Below are 24,821 nucleotides of genomic sequence, written 5' to 3'. Positions count from 1 at the left end.
ATAGGGATTTGAAAGCCTTTGCAACAGTGACTGCAATCGATGACGTGACGTCATACAGATTAAAGGTGTGATAAAGCTTTTGCAACCGTGCTGATATCGATATCATCACGGGTGGCTGATACAGCACGCTTGCCAATGATTGTATTACACATACAATTTATCTGTATTTACTACTAAGTATATAATAAATATAGATAAATTGTTTTGATATTACTTGTTTGTAGTTTCTGTAAAATTGGTACGAACCAGACGTTCCAATATGATAAAATTTGTTATACAATAATGAAAAACATACTGATCAAAGATAATATAAAAAAATAAAGAATAACCTCTTTCTTGAATCTATACTAGTATACATCATTCGACCATAATGTGTATAACTCATTCATGCATTGTCTGCTGCTACACAACAAAGCCATTTCAGCATCTGATTTGTGGATTCAGTTTTGACTCTTTATTAGAAATGAGTTGAATAATTTGAACAATCATGATATGAATGTGTTATGATATTGTCTGACCACAACTTTGACTATACTCGGATTTAAAATAAATATAGGAGGAGTTAAAACTCTGAGGGACCTCTTGTTTTAGTTTGTTAGTAAGAGTATAAGCTTTGCCATTCACCTTCAAAATTAAACTCTCTTTGGAATTTCAAATTGATTTGCAGGAGACTTTAATGATTAAAAGACATCAATTACTATTATTTGTCTGTTTGTCTTTTTTCATTTTTCATTTTTAGCCACGGCGCTGTCAGTTTATTTTCGATTTATGAGTTTGACTGTTACTCTGGTATCTTTCGTCAAATCATGTATAACAGAAAGAAGGAACCGCATAATTGCCATTGAGACAACAAGTAAGGGGTGTAAATAATACACGTCGAATATTTATTACATAAATTCTAAATGTAAACTAAAGCAAATGTATAAATATAAACATCTCGGTATTGTTATGATTAATCCTTCTTCAAGCAGAAACAATGTTTATTCGGAATAACTAAAAGGAAATACGTAATGGATCATTGTATACTGTTTACATATTGTTCGGAATGTTTCATAACCCAGGTCTTCAAAGCCTACAAAGAAAAAAATATTACAAAGTAAATAGCATGCGTCTTTATGGATATCGAAACATTCATCAAAGATGCAAGTTCGTATTAAATGTACAAAACATATGGAAAAAACCAATAGCCATTTAAAAAGTCTGGTTAATGTAAACCAACATACTCATTAATTTTTTAAAGTAAAGTCGTCAGTTTAAAAAGTTTTCAATTTATATTAGAGGGGATCTATAAACATTTGTACGAAGTGACTTAATACAACAGCATACTACCATGTAAAAGTACCTTCATCATGTACTCACTATGTTTTCCCTGGAAAGAAAGACTGTTCCTCAGAAACACAAAACTGTCATGACAGTCGGTGCTTTTTTTTTATGAAAATAATGCAACCCATGTTTGAATTTTGTTTTCAATAATTGCCAATTTGTAGCTCTGTTATAATAAATGTTTGCTTTTATGAGGTAAAGAATGACATTTGAAGTAAAATGAAAATCCTCTAATTTCAATGTCAGAAATAATATCGTAAATATTCTTTTTGGCATTGTAAATCTAAACAATTAAAAGAGATAAGTACTGCATTCAACAGGATGCAACAATGTGTATCCTTACTTGTATTCCATCATAAACAGGTGTGCAATAATCCTTCACAAATGTTTCCGGAAGTGGTTTGTCCAGACCTAATTTTCTACTAGCCTGTAACGCTCCTTTTCCATCAAATGGTACATAGCAAAGTCTTGTCGTCAGCTCTTCCACCGGTCTCAGAAAAGCAGGACCACCAGCCATTACCTAGGTAAACGTTTAAACAAGTATTGTTAAATTTTGATAATGATTTTAAAACAGATAATTTGCTTAGAATACTTGTTTTCAGCCTAAATCATAGAAAGACATGATAAAAACATAATATTATGTGAAGACAAATGGCAAAATTACATGATTTGAGTAATACTAAAGTTACCATTAGGGGTACAAGAACTAACCCGAAAGCACCCCTTACAGTATATGAGAATACGAGAACGTTAACAATTCTGTGTTTGACTATTCGTTCTTCTATCCTTGTGCATCATGTTTTCCGTGTTTATTTGGCTAACGTTTTTGAATGAATTTCGGTATTTCTTCCTCTTTAAACAAAAAAGTTTCGTCAGTATTTAATACTTAATATATCAATTCATTTCAGAACACGGCTTGTTGGTCAAAAGTTAAACATGTATGATCATTGCGATTGTATTAAGCGATATCATGAGGACAGGCGATGAATTTACTTACAATAAGTTGTTTTGTTAGACCTCCCCTGCCCCTATGTTTAGATTATAAAATGGACTTACCACAACGGAACATTCGGCTGTCATAGCTTTACACATCTGTTCACATGTCGTAATTCCACGTTTGTTCAACATAGTTCTCATAATTTCAAAATCAGGGAATATGTAGTATCCGCTTTTAGGTACAACACATCTCACGCCAACAGATGTTAATTCCCTTAAAAATTAGTATTTTGAATAGATGCTATAAAATCAACCAGAATACAATTAAACAAACTGTTAACAGTCAAAAACCCAGAAGCCAAGCATTTTCAAAGCTTTTGAAATTTGGTCGATCCTAGCTTTGTGAGGTAATCTCCAAAAATAATCAAAGACAGTTTTAATCTTTTAAGCTGACGTACAAAAATTTAACCCTGAAATTTATTATGGTTTTATCTATAACTGACTTCGACCAACGAAAACTTTCAAAAACATGATATGATTAATTACTACAACTGTGGGTCACCTGATTTCGGACACCCTTTGTTAATGCGGGGTTCACACATTGCCGATTATTGCTCCCGTTTAAGATCAGACAGCGATACGACACAAAAAAAGAAAAAGTCGGATAACTATCCTCAATTATCTGGAATGTCCTATCATTGTCTGAACGCAGTCGTGTAAATTCATAACAGATTCCGACAGGTCGGGAAGGGTCCGAATAGTTCGGTGAAACACCCCGACAATTAGGTGTGTCCCGTAACATTCGAGGAAACTCAGCCGATTTTGTCTAGTTGGATTACAATCGTGCCTATGTCGTGACAGATTCTGCTGTATCGGATAAAAATCCTAACAATGTTCTGTGTATTCTGAACGGTGTCCCATGGAACGGGAATGATCTGGAGAAATTTTGCATTGCTGATTTTCTGCCGATTGAGTCCAGATAGCATCCAGATCTTGTCGGATAACTATCCTCAATTATCTGGAATGTCCTATCATTGTCTGAACGCAGTCGTTTAAATTCATAACAGATTCCTACGGGTCGAGAAGGGTCCGAATAGTTCGGCGAAGCACCCCGACAATTAGGTGCGTTCCGTAACATTCGAGGAAACTCAGCCGATTTTGTCTAGTCGGATTACAATCGTGCCTATGTCGTGACAGATTCTGCTGTATCGGATCAAAATCCTAACAATGTTGTGTGTATTCTGGACGGTGTCCTATGGAACGGGAAAGATATGGAGAAATTTTGCATTGCTGATTTTCTGCCGATTGAGTCCAGATAGCATCCAGATCTTGTCGATTGCGAACCGTTTTTGCCAAAACCGTTCCGGAACAGTCCCGTTATTAATACGAAATTCGTCAATGATACCCACGTCCGAGTCCCGACAATTACAGAATACAATACGACTGAGACCAGACAAAGCCGTTTGTAATGCGATAGAGCGGACCGTGATAGGATTACGTGCCGACAGTACCTGATCATCCCGAGTATGCCGACAGTTAACTTCCGTGAGCGTCGGTTCACTGTCTGGTCACTGTCTGATCTCTGTCGGATTACATTCGGTAGAATCGGGACGCAGTCGTGACAGACTCGGTCGGATTTTACCAGGCGAAAGATACAAATGGGATTAGAAGCGGATTGAAAATGGGATTATCGGGATAAATTCGCTTTGAAACGTTTGAATATCGACACCTCCTGAACAATATATGATTGTTATCGTGATTAAATTATTTGTTTTACAAATTTTGATTAAAGTTAGAATTTCCAACCACGATTCACAGGATCTTGATCAGAGTTTTGACAAATTTTAATCGGGAATGGTCCTGTCAAGGACGGCAGTAAAAAACGTGAATGTGTGACCCCAGCTTAAGGACATTTTGATATCATAACATAGATATTTCGTTTGGCTGATGTTGCTTTTTGACTTATATACCAAGTTAGAGCTTCAAATAGGCTTATACTAAATAACAGTGCAAGGTTAATGAAAGGTAGGAATTTCTTTCAAAATCACACAGGCAATCTTTATCACACTTTCGATGGCTAATGGTCTATAATTGATACGAAAATCGATGTTATTTTTTTAATCGGACGATCATATATATAAGATGTATCGAAGCATATATAATAGTAGCGAGACATAACGTCATAGGCAAGACATTCCACCGTAACATATATTTAGGATATCAATGCATTTACTTGAATGTATATATATTCTTCGTATCTGTTACCTTAATTTTAACCATCAGGTCATTTTGAAGAATTTGTATTTAAACAGTGCTTTTTCGGAAAGTTTGGATATGTCAAATCCTTCCTTAATTTTGCTCACACACTGTTGCCAATATGATGAAAATATATTCGACTGTCGTGCAAGTGAGAGGTTTAGCTAGCTATGAAATTTAAGTTTAATCCATCATTTTTTACATAAGGAAATCCCTGTACCAAGTCAAAATATGGCATTTGTTTTTCATTTGTTTTCCATTAGTTTGATGTGTTTGAGCTTTAATATTGCCATTTGACAAAATACTTTCGGTTGTGAATTTTTCTTGGTGTTCGGTATTTTTATTATTTAACTTTTTGATAGATAATGTGGTGTGTGGTAAGGTAGAAAAACTCATTGCTATAAATGTACTAAATTATTCAACTGAGGGCTCGTACATGTAGTAGTATAATGAATGTCATTCCTTTTACCGTTTCACAGGTGATATCGTGATTTGGTTTACCGCTATGGAGTTTCAACATGTAGCAAATCATCATTTCAAATGATACCTATAAAATATGGACTGTTTACGATTCATAATTTTCAATTCATGACCAGTTTTGTTTCTAAATTTCGTTTAAGTTTTGTTTGTCTGCCGTCATAGTGTAATCTTAAAATTCAAACACCCTACCAACGAGTCAATTACCAACGCGTGTAAAGGCATGGTCAATACTGTAGTTACCTTTGTCTTTACGTATGACCATTAAGATGAAAAATGATGCATCAGATTTCTGTTTTCAATATATTTTTAAAATCTTGATATTTTATTGTAGTATAACTTTGATTTTCTTGTACGATTTGCTTCGATGGAATTCCGTGTCAAAATTAGCTTACTATGTAATGCTTTAATTACCTTTGACAATAGTTCCCTACTGTCATCATAATCCTAGAACAATGCTTAGTGTAACTGTCTACTGCATTAAGATCTTGAAACATCTAAAATTTAAAATAAATAAAAGAACCTTCGTTGTACTATAAAATATAATATAAAAAATATTCTTCAAATGTACTAGATTTCTCTTTGAGTCTCATGTTGCAGATTAATTAATGGTCGATATACTCGTATTAACGTTTGAAAAGAACTAACAAATGTAAACATTTGGATCCCAATGACTTACATTGTAAAAATACGTAGATGCGTTGAGGGGGTTGTATGACTAGAGTACATTACAAGAATAACCGAATTCCTCCAAGGTTTTCCTGTACACATTTTAAATGTAAACTCAAGTCAAACTTATTTTCGTTGTGAATTATTCAGTATAAAACAGTTAAATTCATATGCTAGTTTTACGAACATATTAAGCTAACTAAATTGACTTTAATTATTTACGAAAAATATAAATAATACCTTTGTAATAGCATACTGCATTGGAGCCGGACAGCAGCTGTAGGTATGACTGGCAGCACTACGTACAGCTTTCTTTAAGGATGAAAGTTCCGTAGGGAAAACGTGATAACCAACCTACAAAAGACATACATTCTATTATAATAGTATTCCTTGGGTATATCTTTAATTATAAACACATTGTAACTTGGAATCCATGCCGTACTGAATAAAAATTATGAAGAACAGCATTTTCAATCACTTCTGTGAAACATAATTGCTGCAGTCCCACTGTGCCATCGGAACAGAAACTATATTTTATTGTCTGTATTCAGCGAATCAAAACGTAACCTTACAAGTAAATGTATAAAGAAAATAGGTCAAGCTGTCAACCTATATTAACATTACAAACAGGTATGTACAATGTATATAAACTTTATTTATTTACAAATCAACAAATGAATTTCATCTAGCTGGCATGTCAGTTAACTGCTAAAATAAAAAAGAAGATGTGGTATGATTGACAATGAGACAACTATCCACAAAAGACCAAAATGACACAGACATTAACAACTATAGGTCACCGTACGTCCTTCAACAGTAGTCTGTTGTTATTTGTGTATAATTGTCATTTTTGTTTATTTTCTTTGGTTACATCTTCTGACATCAGACTCGGACTTCTCTTGAAACTGAATTTTAATGTGCGTATTGTTATGCGTTTACTTTTCTGCATTAGCTAAAGGTATAGGGGAGAGTTGAGATCTCATAAACATGTTTAACTCCGCCGCATTTTTGCGCCTGTCCCAAGTCAGGAGCCTCTGACCTTTGTTAGTCTTGTATGATTTTTAATTTTAGTTTTTGTGTACAATTTGGAGTTTAGTATGGCGTTCATTATCACTGAACTAGTATAAAAATTATATATTGGGTTAGGGGCCAGCTGAAGGACGCCTCCGGGTGCGGGAATTTCTCGCTGCATTGAAGACCTTTTGGTGACCTTCTGCTGTTGTCTTCTCTATGGTCGGGTTGTTGTCTCTTTGACACATTCCCCATTTCCATTCTCAATTTTATTTCATTTTGATTAATGGTATGAATAAAAACATTGCGTGTATTCCTTGTTTTCCGCAAATTTTGACAGACCATCCTGACAAACATATCGTAATCCGTGATTTGAATACAAACTTTTATATACTCAGTCTGGTTTATCCGTGATTTGAATACATACTTTTATATACTGGTCAACTTACACGCCATCCTCCAGCACTGGCCCATTTGGATAAACCAGTACTTAATATTGTACCCTCGGGATAATACTGAAAAAATAAGCATTAGTCAATGTTTACACAAGATTATGTATTTGTTTTGTTGTTGTTGTTTAATTCAATTGGAAATACATAACGGTTATGTGCAAAAGAACGACATTAGCACAGTCGTAAAACGTACATTCCAGTGAATCAAAAACAGAATATAGAAGTATATGAGGTAGATCTTTTGAAAATAATTATGCACCAGTATATGAGGTAGATCTTTTGAAAATAATAATGCACCTGCCGACAGGGTACTGTGACATATAAATGTCAACTTTATAAGATTATTTAACAGCACATTAGACACATCAGTCAATTCCTACCTTTAAAATGGAAGAGTGATCTTGATCATAATGAAGTCGACCGTAAATCTCATCACTCAACACAAGTATGTTGTGTAGACGAAAACAATCGCTGTAATAAATGCAAAAGATACATGTGTCAAAATAATTATCGAAGAGCTTAAATTTTACTTGTCATAGTCAAATATGTGATTCTCATATCATCAGTCTAAGATTTATTTAAAAGCAGTTTTTGACTTTATACTTGATAACATCTACATCATTTTGGACTATACTGTATAGTTATATCATTTGCAACCATACCACTTTTACGTACTTTTAAATAACATCATGTAAATTATGATGCGAGTTTTCTCGTGAAAAATCTTGAAACATAAAAGTTTAGAGTAACAATTGAACAAAAAAAAAAAAAACAGTTTGTACTGAAACTTAACGAATTCATCGGCCCGTCAGTCAACTGCTTAAAAATTTAAGTATCGAAATGTCAGAACATTCAGAAGTGCTTTTAAAGTGTTGTTATTTGTACCCTTGTACGGATAAATGCACAAGACTTGTGTTACTGAAACTAAACCATCACAACCAGCGACTACTGCCTTTCTATAATGTCAAGGAACAGCTAGTGAATGGGTTCTGTCACATATGTTAGTAAAGTTTGGTATACAAGTTTTAGCTCGTTGAGTTATAACTGAAAATATCTCTTTTATTGTTCCCCAGATAGTGGCATTATTTTTTCTGGTCTGTGCGTTATTCCGTTCGTTCGTCCGTCTGTCTGTTTGTTCGTCCGTCTGTCCCGCTTCCGGTTAACAGTTTTGGTCAAGGCAGTTATTAATGAAGTTAAAGTCCAATCAACTTGATACTAAGTACACATGCATGTTCCCAATGAAAGGTCTTAGGATATTTCTAAGTTCAATGCCAAATAGAGTTTTTACCGTCACCTGAACATGGAAAATGATAGTGCGAGTGAGGCTTTCGTGTATTATGGAAATATTTTTGTTTTATTTATAATTCGACGAGACAAAGTTAAATGCAAAATGTTAACAAAATCTGTGACATTATTAAATGAGAATATGTGGTATAATTACCAATGAGATAACTTTTCACCAGAGAGCAAATGACTTAGAAGCTTAGAAACTTTAGGTCACTGTACAGCTTTCAATAATGAGCAAAATCCATACCGTATACGAACTGTAAAGAGACAATTTTGTTGTTCTTGTCTTAAATTTTAGCTAATATGCTTGGTATATATAACTTTGTGCTTCTTTGTTAAATATTAATTTTCTTTGTTTTTATAGTGATTAAGAATATTACACAATATTGACTGCTGTATCCCCATTTTTGACATTTGTACCTATTATGTCTGTTTGTTTTGTTCACAAATCGTTGTCAAAATAATGGAATTTGATGCGACTGTCGTACAAATGAGAGATTTAGCTATTTTTAAAACTAGGTTTAATCCACTATTTTCAATATACTGGAAAGAAAATGCCTGTACCCACTTAGGAATATGACAGTTGTTATCCATTCATATGATGTGTTTGAGCCTTTGATTTTGCCATTTGATTAGGGACTTTCCTTTTTAAAATTTTGTAAAAATAGACAAAGATCACAGCTATCTGTACGACTCCACTATCCGTCATCTTCGCTAGCCACGGCTTACGATCAACTCCCTTCTTCTCCATCCTTGACAGTTTAAGCCAACATGTGGAGAGGAGAGGAGTGTATCGTAACCATTGGCTAGCGAAGATGACTATCCTTCTATCTTTTGATTTATATGCATCAAAATAAAGAAAACATATGTTTCAAAAGAAAGGATATTTTGTTACATCGGTCCATTAAAATAGTTCCTTCTTTCTCTTTTTTCAAACAAACATACCTTAATTTTTTAAGTTCCTCTCTTGTATAACTGGTTCCTGCTAAAATACGAAGCGTCTTATGACTTGAAACCAGAATTTATAACACACACGCACTAGTTATCCATTCAAACCTACGTTATTTGGTGTATTTCTAGTAACCAGAATGCGTCGATGGTTTACAATACGATTTTTTCACATGCGATTTTGTAAAAAAAAAAAAGTACAATTTTGTTGACTTTTAAATTGTACTTGTATGTTTCTTGTGTGAAGGTATTTTTAATATCTTACAGGAAAGCATAGATTTTTATAATGTGACAATGATATTCGCGGTTATCAACCATTTATATACGAGTTTTCTAAACTAAAGATGTGATGTATAGAACAAGATATATAGGACGAACGTCAATGAGAAATGCTTCTCTGGTAGCAAGAATTGATATTTTCTTCAAATGAAAGTGTTTTATATGTTTGATAGTCGATCTGATACCATAAATAAAAATCATTTGTAATTTAAACCAGATGATTGTTGTTAGGTTCAAAGTAAAGAGCTGTAATCTACCTAGATGATGACTTACATGGATTATCTGGATTGTTCATAATGATTATTCTGTTTTTATGAATTTCATTCTCTCTAACGACCTAAAAATGATAGAGAATATTACAGTTGACATACGACGGTCACAGGTATTGGCTTTAAAAGTGTTGGGATGTACAAGTACCCAGTCACGTCCACATGTTTTTATGATATGTATCTCTATTTGTATCCATCTGATGAGTAGGCCTTTCCAACTGATTTATATATTTCATTCCTATGTTGTACTGTTACACCACTGTCCCAGGTTAAGGGTAGGGTTTGGATCCCGCCAACATGTTTAACCCAGCCACATTATGTATGTATGTGTCTGTCCCAAGTCTGGAGCCTGTAATTCAGTGGTTGTCGTTTGTTGCTGTGTTAAATATTTGGTTTTCATTCATTGTTTTGTACATTAAATTGCCCGTTAGTTTTCTCGTTTGAATTGTTTGAAGTGACTATGCGGTATCGGCTTTTCTCATTGTTGAAGGTCGTACGGTAAACAATATTTGTTAATTTCCTATGTCATTTGGTCTCTTGTGGACAGTTTGAATGGTTTTACACACGTCATTTTTGGGGGACTTAGTAGCTTGTTAGTCGGTGTAAGCCAAGGATCCTTGTTTAAGACCGTTATTTGACCTATAATAGTGCACTTTACAAATTGTGAATTGGATAGAGAGTTGTCTCATTGGGACTCATACCACATCTTCTTATATCTTCTTGTATCATTAGCAATCATACCACATTTTTTTATATATATAAATAACGACCGGTGTTTTTGGTAGATTTCGACAATTCTCTAAAGTGTTACTTGATTTTTGAATATTATATATTGAAAACACTCTGCAAACTTCATAGTTTACATTTTTTTTAAATAACATAGTCGAGAGTTACAATATCGTATCTGTGTGGTCTTTACTGTAATGTTAACATTGTCTTTTTTATATTTAGACTTGAAATCTTCTTACTATTTGCAGTATTTCATCAACAGTTTTTTAAAAAGCGATGCGAGGACAAATGGTCTGTATTTTAATCAGTTTTTTCTGGCATTATATTTCAACGATATCATCATCATGTAACATAGGAAGGGAAATCAATATTTTCACGAAATATTCACGTGATAGTTTATACAGGGTACATCAAATCACTCGTCGGCCTTGAAAAAATCAAAATAATCTATGTTGTTTCATATTCTACACTAAACTATTTATCTACAGATTCGAGTCTCTATTGATACCTTTTCGATATCCTCTGGTGTTATCTTCCATTCTTTGTCTAGTGTTGTGTTCACAATGATTGGTTTATGGTGAGACAGTTTTGCTTGAGGATGGTATGTTGTCCAAGATGGTGATATTATCAATACGTCTATAAATATAAAATCATTTTACAATTCTATGGTTTCAATAAAATTTAATAATGATGAATGTGGAGATAGTTCTGTATTTCTTTATATGTTTTAGGTATCTACAAATTCATTCTGTAATGACATAATATTAAGAATTTAAGATTTAAAATTGAGATGTGTCAAAGCGACAACAACCCGACCATAGAGCAGACCACAACACATTTATATTGGTAACACAATGTTTTTAAAATACTTCCTTACGCAGTCTTGCACAATGAAGAATCATAAAAGTTACTATGTTTGCCATTGTTCTTGCATTTGGTGTTTGAACGATAACAAACAATAAAAGAATTCAAATTTATTCTTCAACGCGATTTCTAGTTTCGATACAACTTGTCATTTTAACTCCATTTGTTGAGAATAAATTATCAATGTTACAAATGTAATCAATTATTTAAAAGAAAAAGATCTGCATATTTACAAATTGCCATGCTTCATGTTGACAGTCACCCAATCTCTTTAGTTTACAGAGATGCATTTGAGAGAAAAAAATCCGTAAGAAAAAGACCATTCTTTACTTTTAACGCAAAATAGGTTACGAGGTTCCATTACGTAAACATGGTGAACAACATTACTTAATGATAAATAAATTTCTTTTCGTTATAAGGCTTAACGAATACCGTTATGCGTAGTAATTTGCACGGGTGGATTCACCCGTGCATACCTAAGCGGGAATTAAATCATTCGACGGTTTGCATTCAATCAGTCTACACGTTTAATTCAATTGCTGTTAAGGTCTGTTTGACTTTTTTCTAACGAGGAAGTCCAAAGTTCTCCTGAATGTGCACCTGCAAGAAGTCATTATAGGAGTGAAGATGACAATCCTACTAGCATCCCTACAGCTGATGCTTTCTCGTTGTTTTCCACAGGACATTGGTCGTCTAATTGTCCAGAAATAAGCGGTCTAACAACACCAGCAGTTCCAAATGAGGTATTATCTTTGATTGACTTTAATTTATGTTTAGACACATATGAGTATGACAATGAGTTAATACAACTTTATAATGTAAAAGGTCGATTGTATAATAGCCTACAATTTTGGAAAGAGAAACTTTTATTGCATGGCCGAGTTCAAAAAATTAGTTTTACCTATAGAATAGAATAGAATAGAATATACTTGAATCTGGCTTTTTTTTTTTGGAAAATTACCGATGCACCTACTTCTGTATTTTTGGTATTTACGGGAGTCGCTAAGGAAGTTAGCACTCCCCCTTTTGTTGTTAATCCTTTATCGGTGTTAATTCTTGACCCCAGACACGTACATCTATATGAAATGTTATTTAAATTTAAATACGAGGTTTGATTCAAGACATCATCGGGGTACCTTCATATACATGATATAGATATGCATGTTGAATCACAAAAGTTTCTTGTGTTTTCATAGAAAAGTGACACTTATAAATCCTTGTTATACGACTGCAAGGAAATTTGCAGCGGATATTGGTAAAATCATTGCATTATTACCCGCATTAGGTAATATATGTAGAATTTTGACAAGACACACCATTTAGTAAATGATCGATGGGACTCTTAGAGTTAAGTTAGATCTTGTGTCTATTAAAGAGTTAGAATTTTGGCATTCTTCACTAAAATCTCAAGGCGAGAATTAAAGGCAGTGATTTTGACTTGGAAAGCTTTCCTGATCATTTTAAAATAAATTTCAAACTACTCACCGATTACCAAAACGTAGATAAAATATTCGAAGTTTGCAGTATGAAACTGGATTTGCCCAATCTAGCTATGGAGATTTTTTATGTTTGTACAAAACATTTGATGTGTTTGAAAATTGAGTGGATACCAAGAACTTTGAATACTACCGCGGATCAGTATAGGAAAATATTTGATTTTGACGATTGGTCGTTGTCGGACAAAATTTTCCATTATTTTAATAAAATATTGGGACCTTTTAGCTTAGATCGGTTTGCTAATAGTGACAATGCTTAACTCCCAAGGTATAATTCAAAGCTTTTTGATCCTTTAACAAAAGGTATATTTTTATAATTGATGCATTCACGTTTGACTGGTCAATCGATAATAATTTGCTCTTGTCACATGTATCTTTAATAGCTTACACTGTAAAACATATTCAATTATGTAAAGCTAACGGTACATTGGGTATCCCTTACTTGAAATCGACAGTTTTCTGGCCGATACTGGAGTTTGTTGACACCGGCAAGTTTGTTGGTTTAGTGCAAGACTTTGTTGAGTAAACCCTTCTAATTTTTTTTTTTGAACAGGGGATGTGCTGAGAATTCGGTTTTAAACGATTATAGGTTTATTTCAAATGTGCTTGTATTGAAACTTGATGCTAAAGTGAATGAATGAATTTCGAGAAAAAATTCTTTTTGCGGACCTTGCCGCTTTTTGATTTTTGATATTGTAACTGTAGATTGTACAGTGTACATATGTTTAATATGCGGACCTGGCCGCTTTTATCACGGACCTGGCCGTGATGTTCTGTCCTTGAAGGATGGGATTTTGCATACCTTTCCATGTCTTGTATTGAAACTTGATGCTAAAATGAATGAATGAATTTTTAATAAAAATATCTTTGTGAGGACCTTGCTGCTTTTTTGTTTTTTTTATATTGTAACTGTAGATTGTACAGTGTACATACTTATGTTTTATATGCGGACCTTGCCGCTTTTATCACGGACCTGGTCGTGATTTTCTGTCCTTGAAGGATAGGACATTGCATATCTTTCCATGTCTTGTATTGAAACTTGATGCTAAAATGTATGAATGAATTTTGAGTAAAACCTTCTTTATGCGTACCTTGCCACTTTTTTGTTTTTTCATATTGTAACTTTAGATTGTACAGTGTACATATGTTTTATATGCGGACCTTGCCGCTTTTATCACGGACCTGGCCGTGATTTTCTGTCCTTGAAGGATAGGATATTGCATATCTTTCCATGTTTGTATTGAAACTTGATGCTAAAATGAATTAATTAATTTTCAGTAAAAATTTCTTTATGTGGACCTTGCCGATTTTTGTTTTTTGGTATTGTAACAGTAGATTGTACATTGTAAATGTGTTTAATATGCGGACCTGGCTGCTTGTATCACGGACCTGGTCGTGATTTTCTGTACTTGAAGGATAGGCGAAAACCATACAAAAGAAAGAATTTAACTTCCTATTTAACCTGTATCATGATAATTCTAACCTGTCCTATTGTAGGTTACTTTGTATGTTATAATTGGCTTATGCATGCTTGATTTTTTAGATACAAAGAACTCTTGCTTATAATAATGAGTGATATCAATTTTCATAAAACACACGTTGAAATCATAGTTCACAATGGCAAGACCGATATTTATAGACAAGGTAGTATAGTTATGATAGCAAATACGGATATACCAACTTATCCTGTTAATTTTTTTTTTTAAAATATTATTGTGATTTAATTAGCAATCTTAAGATTAATTCTTCGGAGTACATTTTTGTTCTTTGCAGCCCCCAAAAGATACCTTAGTATTGAGTAAAATATATAAGCCTTCATCTTATACTATAGCCAGAGAAGCTTTAGGTGCAATAGGGTTAGACAAAAACAATTTAGTTTGTATAGTTTACGAAGAGGAGGCGCTTCTCAACCGCAAACAACGGTGTTTCAGATATGCTTTTCAAAGTTAATGGCCGTTGGCGAGCCGAAATTCTAAAGATGGATAGGTGAAATACAGTCTGTTTCTTATACCTTAGCATCTAATATACACTCTTTCGCCTTTTGTCTCGACTGGATGCTGCAAACCTACATCCCATAGTATATTTGTGTTTTGTGTTATTAAGCCTTGTATAGAAAAGAAATGCTTTATGTTCGGTTGAACCCGTGAAAAAGAACATAAACAGCAATTAATCACTATCCTACCTCCGTTAAATATTTGAAGCAGGAGAAATATTAGTTCTTTACTTCCAGGGGCTACAATAATATTATCTGGGTCGATATCTAAATCTTCGAAGTGTTTATGGAATTTTGCTATCGATTGACGTAGTTCCAATGTTCCTGAAATTAAAAATCATAAAACCTGCCAGTCATGTTCAAGTTGTAATGTTTCCACAATATAGACTATTTCACTATTATATTAAAATAACATAAGAATAACGGATTTATGTGCCCATTTGAGGTCTGTTTTGAACTTTATTGTAACCATAGTTATATGTTTTGTACCACAGCGGACAATCTGGACCCTGTTTTATTTCTATTCTTTCTTATTACGTCTCTATTTTTCGGAGCAGAACAGTATTTTTTTTTTATTTGGCGTGGTCTATTGTACAGTTTTTTTTATTTGGCGTGGTCTATTGTAGTCAAAATGTTTTGGTAAATACAGGATATTTATATTTTATCATTTTTTCAAACCACATACACAGCCTTTTATTTCGGTATTACAGTATATGTTAGAAATATTCATTTATCTACACGTTTTTACTTTCTTATGGATACCAGTTGATTATTTTTAACCTGTCCTTGTTTGATGTAGTATGTGTGCCCGATTAACGACAAGGACGTAATAAACCTAAACGTGATAAAATTATTGACTTTTGCATAAAAGACAAAGATAGGTGAATTGATATGTATACGGTATACAAACCTGATAAACTGGATGTATTGGTAACTAAGTTGGCTATTAAGTTCAGAAGTACTCGTTCACTAGATACAATCATAGTAGAAGCTCACATACTTATTAAATAAACAACAGACACGTTATGTAATGTATATATACCGGTATACCGGCTAAAATGATGCCTCTTAATGTATGAAAGTATTTTTTCATATGTGTTTGAAATAAAATTTAAAAAAAAATAATATATTAAGTTATAACAATAGTGTGTTATGTTTACCTGCAACTGGTAAATAAGCATTTTCTCCTGCATACTCCTTTAGGGCCTCAACAGCTGTTTCAATGACAGGAAAAGGTGACTGACCGAAAGCAAAGTGGTATATGGTTTCTCCTGCAGCTAATCTTTTCCGAATTTCTTCATTTAAAGACAGATTTGACGCTGGAGAATAATTCTGTAGGTCGGGTCGTACAAGATCGTCCATTGTTGTCACTTTCGCCTCCGTGGTCACTATATTGATTGTAAAGTGTGCTATGTATTCACACAAATCTTTATCTGACACTTGAAGTTGAACTGTTTAAATCTTAGTTAAGAAAAGATTTGTAATTTGAGCTTTAACTATCTATTGGAAAGTACACACACTATACGATTCTATTTTTAACATAAACACCTTTTGCATGATACGATGCATATTGTCATCGTAATAATGCGTAATGCAGAATAAGCTACATTCAGGTCTAAAGAACATATAGTGGATAACTAATGAAAGGAAATCGATTTGTTTGCAGCTCGATTTAATACATCATGAATATTTCCATGCGGCAATGTTTTAATGATCTTCAATTCCAGACAAGTAATAAGCATGTGGTTTTTTTGTCGGTTTCAAACATTGTGAGAGAATCTGCGAGAATTTATATACATTGATAAATAAATTGACATATATAGTGTCAAAACGATGTATTGAACTAGTTCACTTTTGGTTGAGTATGTATAGTTTTGAATATTACAGATACAAATTATGTACTTACACGGTACATGTACTACAATCTAACGATAATTATAGTTTGCACAAGGTCATGTTTTTTTCTGACTGTCTATAACACGTATAACACCTTTCACTAAATCCATTGGACGTTGGATGAATACTGATTGAGATTTTGGTCTCAAATACATGAGTTTTTATTAGTTGTTCATGGCTTTGCACTAGCTGCCAGTAACTGCGAGTACTCCCAGATCTGTACCTATAGTGTCTTCTTGTTTTTGGGATGTACAAGTACAAGTCCACTTTGTGTTAACGTTAGACGTATTTTTATTTGTATCCATCTGATGAGTTTATAGCCTTTTTGAACTGATTTCTATAGTTTGTTCTTATGTTGTACTGAAACAACTTTCCCAGGTTAAGGGGAAGGTTGAGCGCTCACACAACATATTAAACGCCGCCACACTCTGTATGTGCCTGTCCCAAGTGTCAGGACCCAATAATTCGTTGGTTGTTGTTGGTTCATGTCTGTCATAATTGTTTTTCGTAAACTGTTTTGTTATGATTTATGCCGTTAGTTTTCTCAATTGAATTGTTTCACTTTTTCATGTCGGGGCTTTTTATAGTGACCACACAGTTTGTGTTTTTCTTGTTATTGACGGCCTTACGGTTGCCTATAATTGCTTACATCCACATCATTTGCACTGTGTAGGATATTTGTCTCATTGGCAATTATACTACATCCCCTTATCTTTTAAACTTCTTACCAGGCCTTATCCTATAGAAGCAACGAAATATGTTCATTTCACCGAAGACCGTTAGGTCATTTTAGATACTCGTTTGGTTTTATTTAGAAGTTCTATGGACGTTAACCCACATTCTGTTTTTTTTTTTCTGTCAGAAGATGATTAGATGATAGAAGAAATATTAGAAGTGTAGTGTTTTCGAAAAGAAAGTATCTATCAGGATTTTTAGGAATAAAAAAGAATGATTGTGTCCATAGTACTCAGATGACCAACTCGCACTATCTTGTTCAGTGGATCGTGATATTGAGGTAAAAACTCTAATTTGGCATTAAAATTAGAAAGATCATATCACAGGGAACATGTGTACTAGGTCCCAGTTTAATTTGACTTCAACGTCATCAAAAACTACTTTGACCAAAAACTTTAACCTGAAGCGGGACAGACGGAAAAATGGACTTACAAACTGAAAAACATAAGGAGTTTTGATAGAGAATCAGAGTACATAGGTGAACAATGTAAGCCCCACTGTTCAAGTTATACAATAACATTGAGAATGGAAATGGGGAATATGTCAAAGAGACAACAACCCGACTATAGAACAGACAACAGAAGAAGGTCACCGATAGGTCTTCATTGCACAAGTATGCCACATTTAACTGCTCTAACCATGAAATTAACATTTAATTGCTCTTACCATGAAATAAGTATTTTTTATTTTTAACTTTAAAGACAGATTAAAATCATAAGATCCAACGCTTTTCATAAAAAAATGAACGGTCAAAAGAGATATTATTCTTTGTATAAAAACACCCCCTGAAACTGACATTATAACTTATGCAGGCATCAATAAGTAGATATTATTTGTGCTTTACATTGCCTGTTACAATTTCATAATAGTTATGAAATCTTCACTGCTCAAATCCGATTGAAATATTTTGAGAAATATCAATCAAATTTGGTTGATGTCAACAATACGCATTTCAATTTTTGATTTTCTGTGTGCTTTACTATTTGTTGTTTTTCTTGTCTTTCATTTGGAAATAGCGTTTTCTGTTTTTCATTGACTTCTGTTTCTTTAACCCCCTAGTTTCCAATCACCACCTCATTTTTAGTCAACTTACTCGGAAAAAAGAGTTGCAATTGCTACTGAGACAGTTCAAAGAGAAATCGAAGACTTAGTCTAGTCAGTAGACTTTTTCTTCCATTTATTAACTTTCATGGTTAATGAATCCTGTTATGATTGTTTATTTTCAGACAAAAAAATACTTTCTACAAAATTACAACTAAAGAGTTAGTGTATACAGTAATAATTACATTTGATGTATGTTTCCTTATAATACGTTATTCTGATTGGCTATATTGCAATCTCACGTTATTCCTTAATCAATTGCATTATACAATAAAATGTATCATTCATGATGACACGAGGTCCCACAATAAAGTGCATATGTAAATTAAATTAAAACTTTGTTTTCATGATCCAAGCTAAAATAAAATGTAATTATAAGTATTGAATGCTTCTTTTTGTAACTTCATAGGGTTGTAAAAGCGTTGACCATGCGCACATTTTTAGAATGAAGCGCTTCCTCGCTTCATACAAAATGTACTTCGGTCAACGCTTTTACACCCCAATGAAGTTACAAAAAGAAGCATTCAATTCTTAAATAAAACTATACCATCGTGGGCACAAGGTCGAGATCCATTGTCATAGAAAGCTATAGCTGGAGTAATTTAAAACAAAGTAACGTATTATGACGAACATTTAGTAATGAAAATATTTGGAGTTAGATTTTTCATAAAATTTCTTTTTGAGGATATTAATGATGTAAAATTAATGAATTGCCTCCCATTGTCCACAACATGCACATGTTATTGTATACCAACTCTTACATATATTTTGGCGAACTTGTCACTTATTTATAATCGCTTAAAGTCACTCAGGCTTACTTTTCTCATATGTCCTACGTGTGCATGTGTTATTATAAACATTGACCTGTTGAGTGGAGCCACTTTATAAAGATTAATTTGTACATGGTGCAATTCATGATAAATAATCTTGAACTAGTGCACTGTGATAATTTGTCAAAGATTTTAAGAACGACCGATGATAATTTCCTTGATCGCTTTTGAAAAGTCAAAATCAAAAACTTATTAAACCAATATTATATATATATTGCCTAGACTATTTCTCCCTTATTGGTGAATCTGCTTTAGAATGATTGAATGCATTATATAGAAAAAGAAATTTAAATAGCTATTTTCCCCCCTAATTTGCAAACAGCTACTACAGAGCAAAGATGTTTTCATTTGTATGATGGTTTTATCACTGTTTAAGTGTTAATATAAAATAATGCTATTCCAAACAAACCCAAAACAACGAAAATGTATAACTTACCAACGGCCATGTTTTTTTTTCGATGCACAGTTTTATTTACGTTTTTTAAAGTTTATGTATGCTACACATGTCATACCTGAAGAGATTTTTTAAAAGAGTAAATGGTTGTTGAAAATAAACTTATTTTTAGCTAAACCTTAACGGCTTTTTTATTTACATTCAGGGTAAAGCCGATTGTTTAAGGTATATAAATAAAAGGAGATTTGCGTTATATATGTATGCCAATAAACCCAGGCAACAGTAGTTCACAAATGCTTAAATCACAGATAAGTTTGTGTATCTTTAGCGTGTACTTTTCGTTTAATATAAGAACATTTGACATTCCGGCCGGCCCCACCCACCAAAGAATATAATAATACCTGTATGAAGAGCGAAAAAAAAAAAGAAAGGATAAAATAAATAAATTAAATGACGCATAGCTGTTACCTCTATGGTAGGCGGATTTCCGTGGTATTCATTTTACTCGCAAGGTCGAAATCTTTAGCACGAAATTAGAAAGATGAAAATTGAAATAGAAATTGCCAAGTTGTGAATTAGCACCAGTATATTCGAGCTGGAACACAACAGTTAGTCTACATGGAGATTTCACTGTAAATATCAGCAGAACATTTTTATCACCTTCTTTTCAGCTTCTCACATCCAAAGTTAGTGTTTGTCAAACTGCTATAAATTCAAGAATTTTTTTCCAATAAAGTGCGTGATACATTTTTTGAAATTTTTATATTTTTGGTCAAAGGGTCATGTATAAAAAAAGATGTGGTGTGATTGACAATGAGACAACTTACCACAAGAGACAAAATGACACAGAAATTAACAACTATCATAGATCTATTTTTTTCAAAAAATTATGGAGAATTAAAAGAGCCAAATGAATTTTAATCAAGGTGTTTAGTAACAACTTGATATAGATGCTTTATGTTTAGAAATAATAAGATGTAATAATTATAATAGATTACTTCCACCACGTCGATACTGGTTGATTTTTTTTGCTGATGGTACTATCTATATCGAAAGCATAAGACGGCTTTTTGAAAGTATTTATTTGACTATAATGTATCTCTCATTTTATAATTTATTATTTAAATCTTTACCCCAAATTTACAATTATAGTTACATTTCCCTTGTTTTTTTCTTTGTTGACGCCAATTATTGAATTTGAATGGTACTAAAAAAACAGAGTCTTGTGTTGATAGTATAACTTGACCAATACCAACGCTATGATGCATTGTTGGTTGTCGTTGGTTCATCCATAGTTTTAATATTCTCCTAATATCCAGTGTTGTGGTATTTACACGAGAATAACTGCTCTGCTTAGAGTTTTTCAAATTATTAAAGTATATTATTCTCAAGAAAAGTTCATTAGTCTATGCAAAATATCTACTCTCAGATTTATGTGTTACTTTCATTCCTAATTATACTTTTAGAAATAGTGTTACATTGTACGGGTTATCAGTCAGGACTATCTAACAGTAATCTACAAGAAAGTAGAACAATGGTCTATAATGACAAACAGAACAAATGGCGTAACAGTGACAGCTTCAGGTAAAACAGCAAATCTAAAACGGACAAAAGTGACATAAGTGTCATTAATAGTGTAAAGTAAAATCACAAAAATACTGAACTCCGAGGAAAATTACAAAGGAAAGTCCTTAATTAATTGGCAAAATCAAAAGCTCAAGCAAATGGATAACAACTGGCATATTCCTGACTTGGTAAAGGCATTTCTTATGTAGAAAATGGGGGTTTGAACCTGGTTTTATAAAGCTAAATCTCTCACTTCTATCAAAGTCGCCTCTAATTTCATTATATTGGTATACGAGTTTGAGAAAATCAGTACTGAATAACTACAGCTTTCAAAAGTTGCAAAACAACCAGAAGGATAAAGACCTTGACTATACGGTTTGAGTTTAAACTGCCGTACTGTTATGTGACACATTGTTGCATAAATCCCCGTCATTTGGACGCTCCTGGATAGTTATCATCTTCCAGTTAAGGGGCCACAATCTAATGTATAATTATTTTGACTCTGTCTCGTGTATATTACATAATTTCACAATGAAAGCATGTTACAAACGAAAACATTACAAAATCTTTCATTTGAAGTTCAATTTCAATGACATTCACATTTGAATAGATTATACTAAGGAGCACAATTTTACATTCGATTTGAAACTAAAATGAGGATTTGACGAGTAACAGTATAATTATGAAGAAAGGCAATGTTGACCGTATTTAAAACTCTACACTGCAACTGCATGGTTAATTATGCTATACTCTTATACATTTTACCAATAGAGATGTTTATTTTTGACTTTTTGTGTTGTATGGAGGCCGTCTAATTGATGTTTGCTGTTCTTTTCTTTTATTTTATATGAATGGATTTGTGTGTATTACTGTTATGTAATTGAGTTATTCAAATCTTTTCTCTTTTCTAGAACATTATGAAGGAGTAAATATACAAGGCCTTATTACCAATGCTGTTTTTGGAGTTTTTGGAGTAGCTATTTCTATTATGCTCGTAAGGGTTCTTTATGGTGTCATCAAACGACGTGTGAGAGGTTGTCGTACAGGCTCTGAATGTGAGTATGATACATTTAGTCTTCGTACACAATATGTTGTATAAGGAACAGTCCAACATTCTGACAATAATTAAAAGGCGTAGTTGTAGTGAATACAGTGAAGAAATGCCACACCGATATAGGATTTGTTTGATGTTTTTGAAATATCAATCATAACTTGCTATTTTTAACAGAAAAGGAAAATAATTATGATCACCTCCAGAAAGTTATAAAGTCTAAAACTAATTAACTCTAGATGTAAATAGAGAAGTGCTCCTTAGTCATGTATACATGTGAACATAAACTAACACGAATAAGTATGATCAGATGTGAAGTAAAACGTGTTTGAGAATGTGTGGGTATTTTATCATTAAGTAAAATAACAAAAATACCAGAACCCGAGAAAAATTCAAAATGGAAAGCCCTAAAGTAAATGGCAAAATCAAAAGATCAAACACATCAAACGAATGGATATCAACTGTCATACTCCTGAATAGATACAGGCATTTTTTTATGTAGAATACGGTGGCTTAAACCTGTTTTTTTTAGCTAGCTGTACTGCTCACTTGTATGGCAATCACATTAAATGAAATTATATTGACACTAATGTGGGGACAAACAAACAGACATATAATAGGTAAAAAATACAAACTTAAGAATTTATTAATTCATTTTTTCACATTGTCCATTAATAAAATTGAGAAAGGAAATGGGGAATGTGTCAAAGCGACAACAACCCGACCATAGAGCAGACAACAACCGAAGACTACCAATTGGTCTTCAGTGTAGCGAGAAACTCCCGCACCCGGAGGCGTCCTTCAACTGGCCCCTTAAAAATAGGTATACTAGTTCAGTGATAATGGACGTCATACTTAACTCCGAATTATACACAAAAAACTAAAATTAAAAATCATACAAGACTAACAAAGGCCAGAGGCTCCTGACTTGGGACAGGCGCAAAATTACGGCGGGATTAAACAATATATGAGATCTCAACCCTCCCCTATACTTCTAGCCAATGTAGAAAATTAAACGCATAATAATACGCACATTAAAATTCACTTCAAGAGAATTCCGAGTCCGCTGTCGGAAGATGCAACAAAAGAAAATAAACAAAATGACAATAATACATAAATAACAACAGATTATAGCAGTTAACTGACATGCCAGTGTTCTTAATTATAAAAAAGAAGATGTGGTATGATTGCCAATGAGACAACTATCCACAAAAGACCAAAATGACACAGACATTAACAAATATAGGTCACCGTACTGCCTTCAACAATGAGCTAAGCCCATACCGCATAGTGAGCTAAAAGGCCACGATAAGACAATGTAAAACAATTCAAACGAGAAAACTAACGGCCTTATTTATGTAAAAAAATGAACGAAAAACAAATATGAAAGTAAGTATGGTTTACATGCTTTTCCTCATTAGACAACATAATCACTATTTGTATGATTTTTTATTTAATAGATAGAAGAGGAAGCGCACTAAGCGTACACAATGGTCCACCACCAACTTATTCTCTACTATCAATAAAAACAATTCCGCCGACATACAGCCAAGCTTGTATGATTATTGGTTATCATCCATCTATAGGAAACATTACTCAATCTGAAACAAGTAGGAATGGTTCGTTTTTGAATGTGGAGTATTCAAATGAAAGCTTTGGTGTCGATTTTACAGCCACCCCATCGTCCAATGGAGATATTTAAAAATGTACATTAAGAATGATCACACAATATGACATATAAATGAATGCTTTGATTGGTGTATGAATTTAATTATCTTCCCTCTCAAGTACAATAATTGTCTGCGTTTGCTCTCTTCCCCCGTTTACAATAATTGTCAATTCAATAGAATGTTTGTTCTATGAAAAATAGTTATGCATCTGATACAATTAATTAGGTTGTCGGCACGGGACATTTGCGCTTTTTTACCTGTAAAACGATAGGACATTTGCGCTTCAAATACTATGGACATTTGCGCTTTAAATTTTGATTCACCTGTACTAATTTGACAGGACATTTGCGCTTTTAATTCCTATCGTCTTCTACCTGTAATTTCAATGCGGAGTAATCATTAGCATTACGTTAATAAATTTAACTTTTATTTGTCATTAGTACGACAAATGCTCAAGAATCCTTCCATGCCCACTATTATGAAAAGTTCTACTCGACTCATCCTGTTATATTTTTTTTTATCTTTTTGAAAAGTATCCTTGAACAACAGTGGGTGAATTACACTAAGATTCGTTACATTGACGAACACG

General features: G+C 33.2%; 1 protein-coding gene and 1 long non-coding RNA gene across 2 annotated transcripts; one reads left to right on the top strand and one right to left on the bottom strand.

Moving 5' to 3' along the window:
• Nucleotides 1-854: 854 nt before the first annotated feature.
• LOC143064511 (aspartate aminotransferase-like) lies at nucleotides 855-20,026 on the bottom strand. Its single transcript, XM_076237383.1, has 13 exons — nucleotides 19,988-20,026; nucleotides 16,150-16,450; nucleotides 15,179-15,313; nucleotides 11,145-11,272; nucleotides 9,912-9,975; nucleotides 9,357-9,396; nucleotides 7,505-7,595; nucleotides 7,122-7,187; nucleotides 5,902-6,015; nucleotides 5,407-5,489; nucleotides 2,380-2,533; nucleotides 1,667-1,843; nucleotides 855-1,072 (listed from the first exon to the last, which is right to left on the bottom strand). The coding sequence occupies exons 2-13, from the start codon at nucleotides 16,349-16,351 to the stop codon at nucleotides 1,016-1,018; spliced, it is 1,311 nt and encodes a 436-aa protein (XP_076093498.1). The 5' UTR covers nucleotides 16,352-16,450; nucleotides 19,988-20,026; the 3' UTR covers nucleotides 855-1,015.
• A 1,383-nt stretch (nucleotides 20,027-21,409) lies between these two features.
• On the top strand, nucleotides 21,410-24,316 carry LOC143062425 (uncharacterized). Its single transcript, XR_012974744.1, has 3 exons — nucleotides 21,410-21,529; nucleotides 22,423-22,566; nucleotides 24,023-24,316. It is a non-coding gene; the product is annotated as an uncharacterized LOC143062425 (long non-coding RNA).
• Nucleotides 24,317-24,821: the final 505 nt, after the last annotated feature.

This window comes from Mytilus galloprovincialis, chromosome 2, assembly GCF_965363235.1.
Source record: "Mytilus galloprovincialis chromosome 2, xbMytGall1.hap1.1, whole genome shotgun sequence".
NCBI classification, from domain to species: Eukaryota; Metazoa; Mollusca; class Bivalvia; order Mytilida; family Mytilidae; genus Mytilus; species Mytilus galloprovincialis.
Note: the sequence above shows the minus strand (reverse complement) of the source record. Positions and strands in the feature narration are given on the sequence as shown.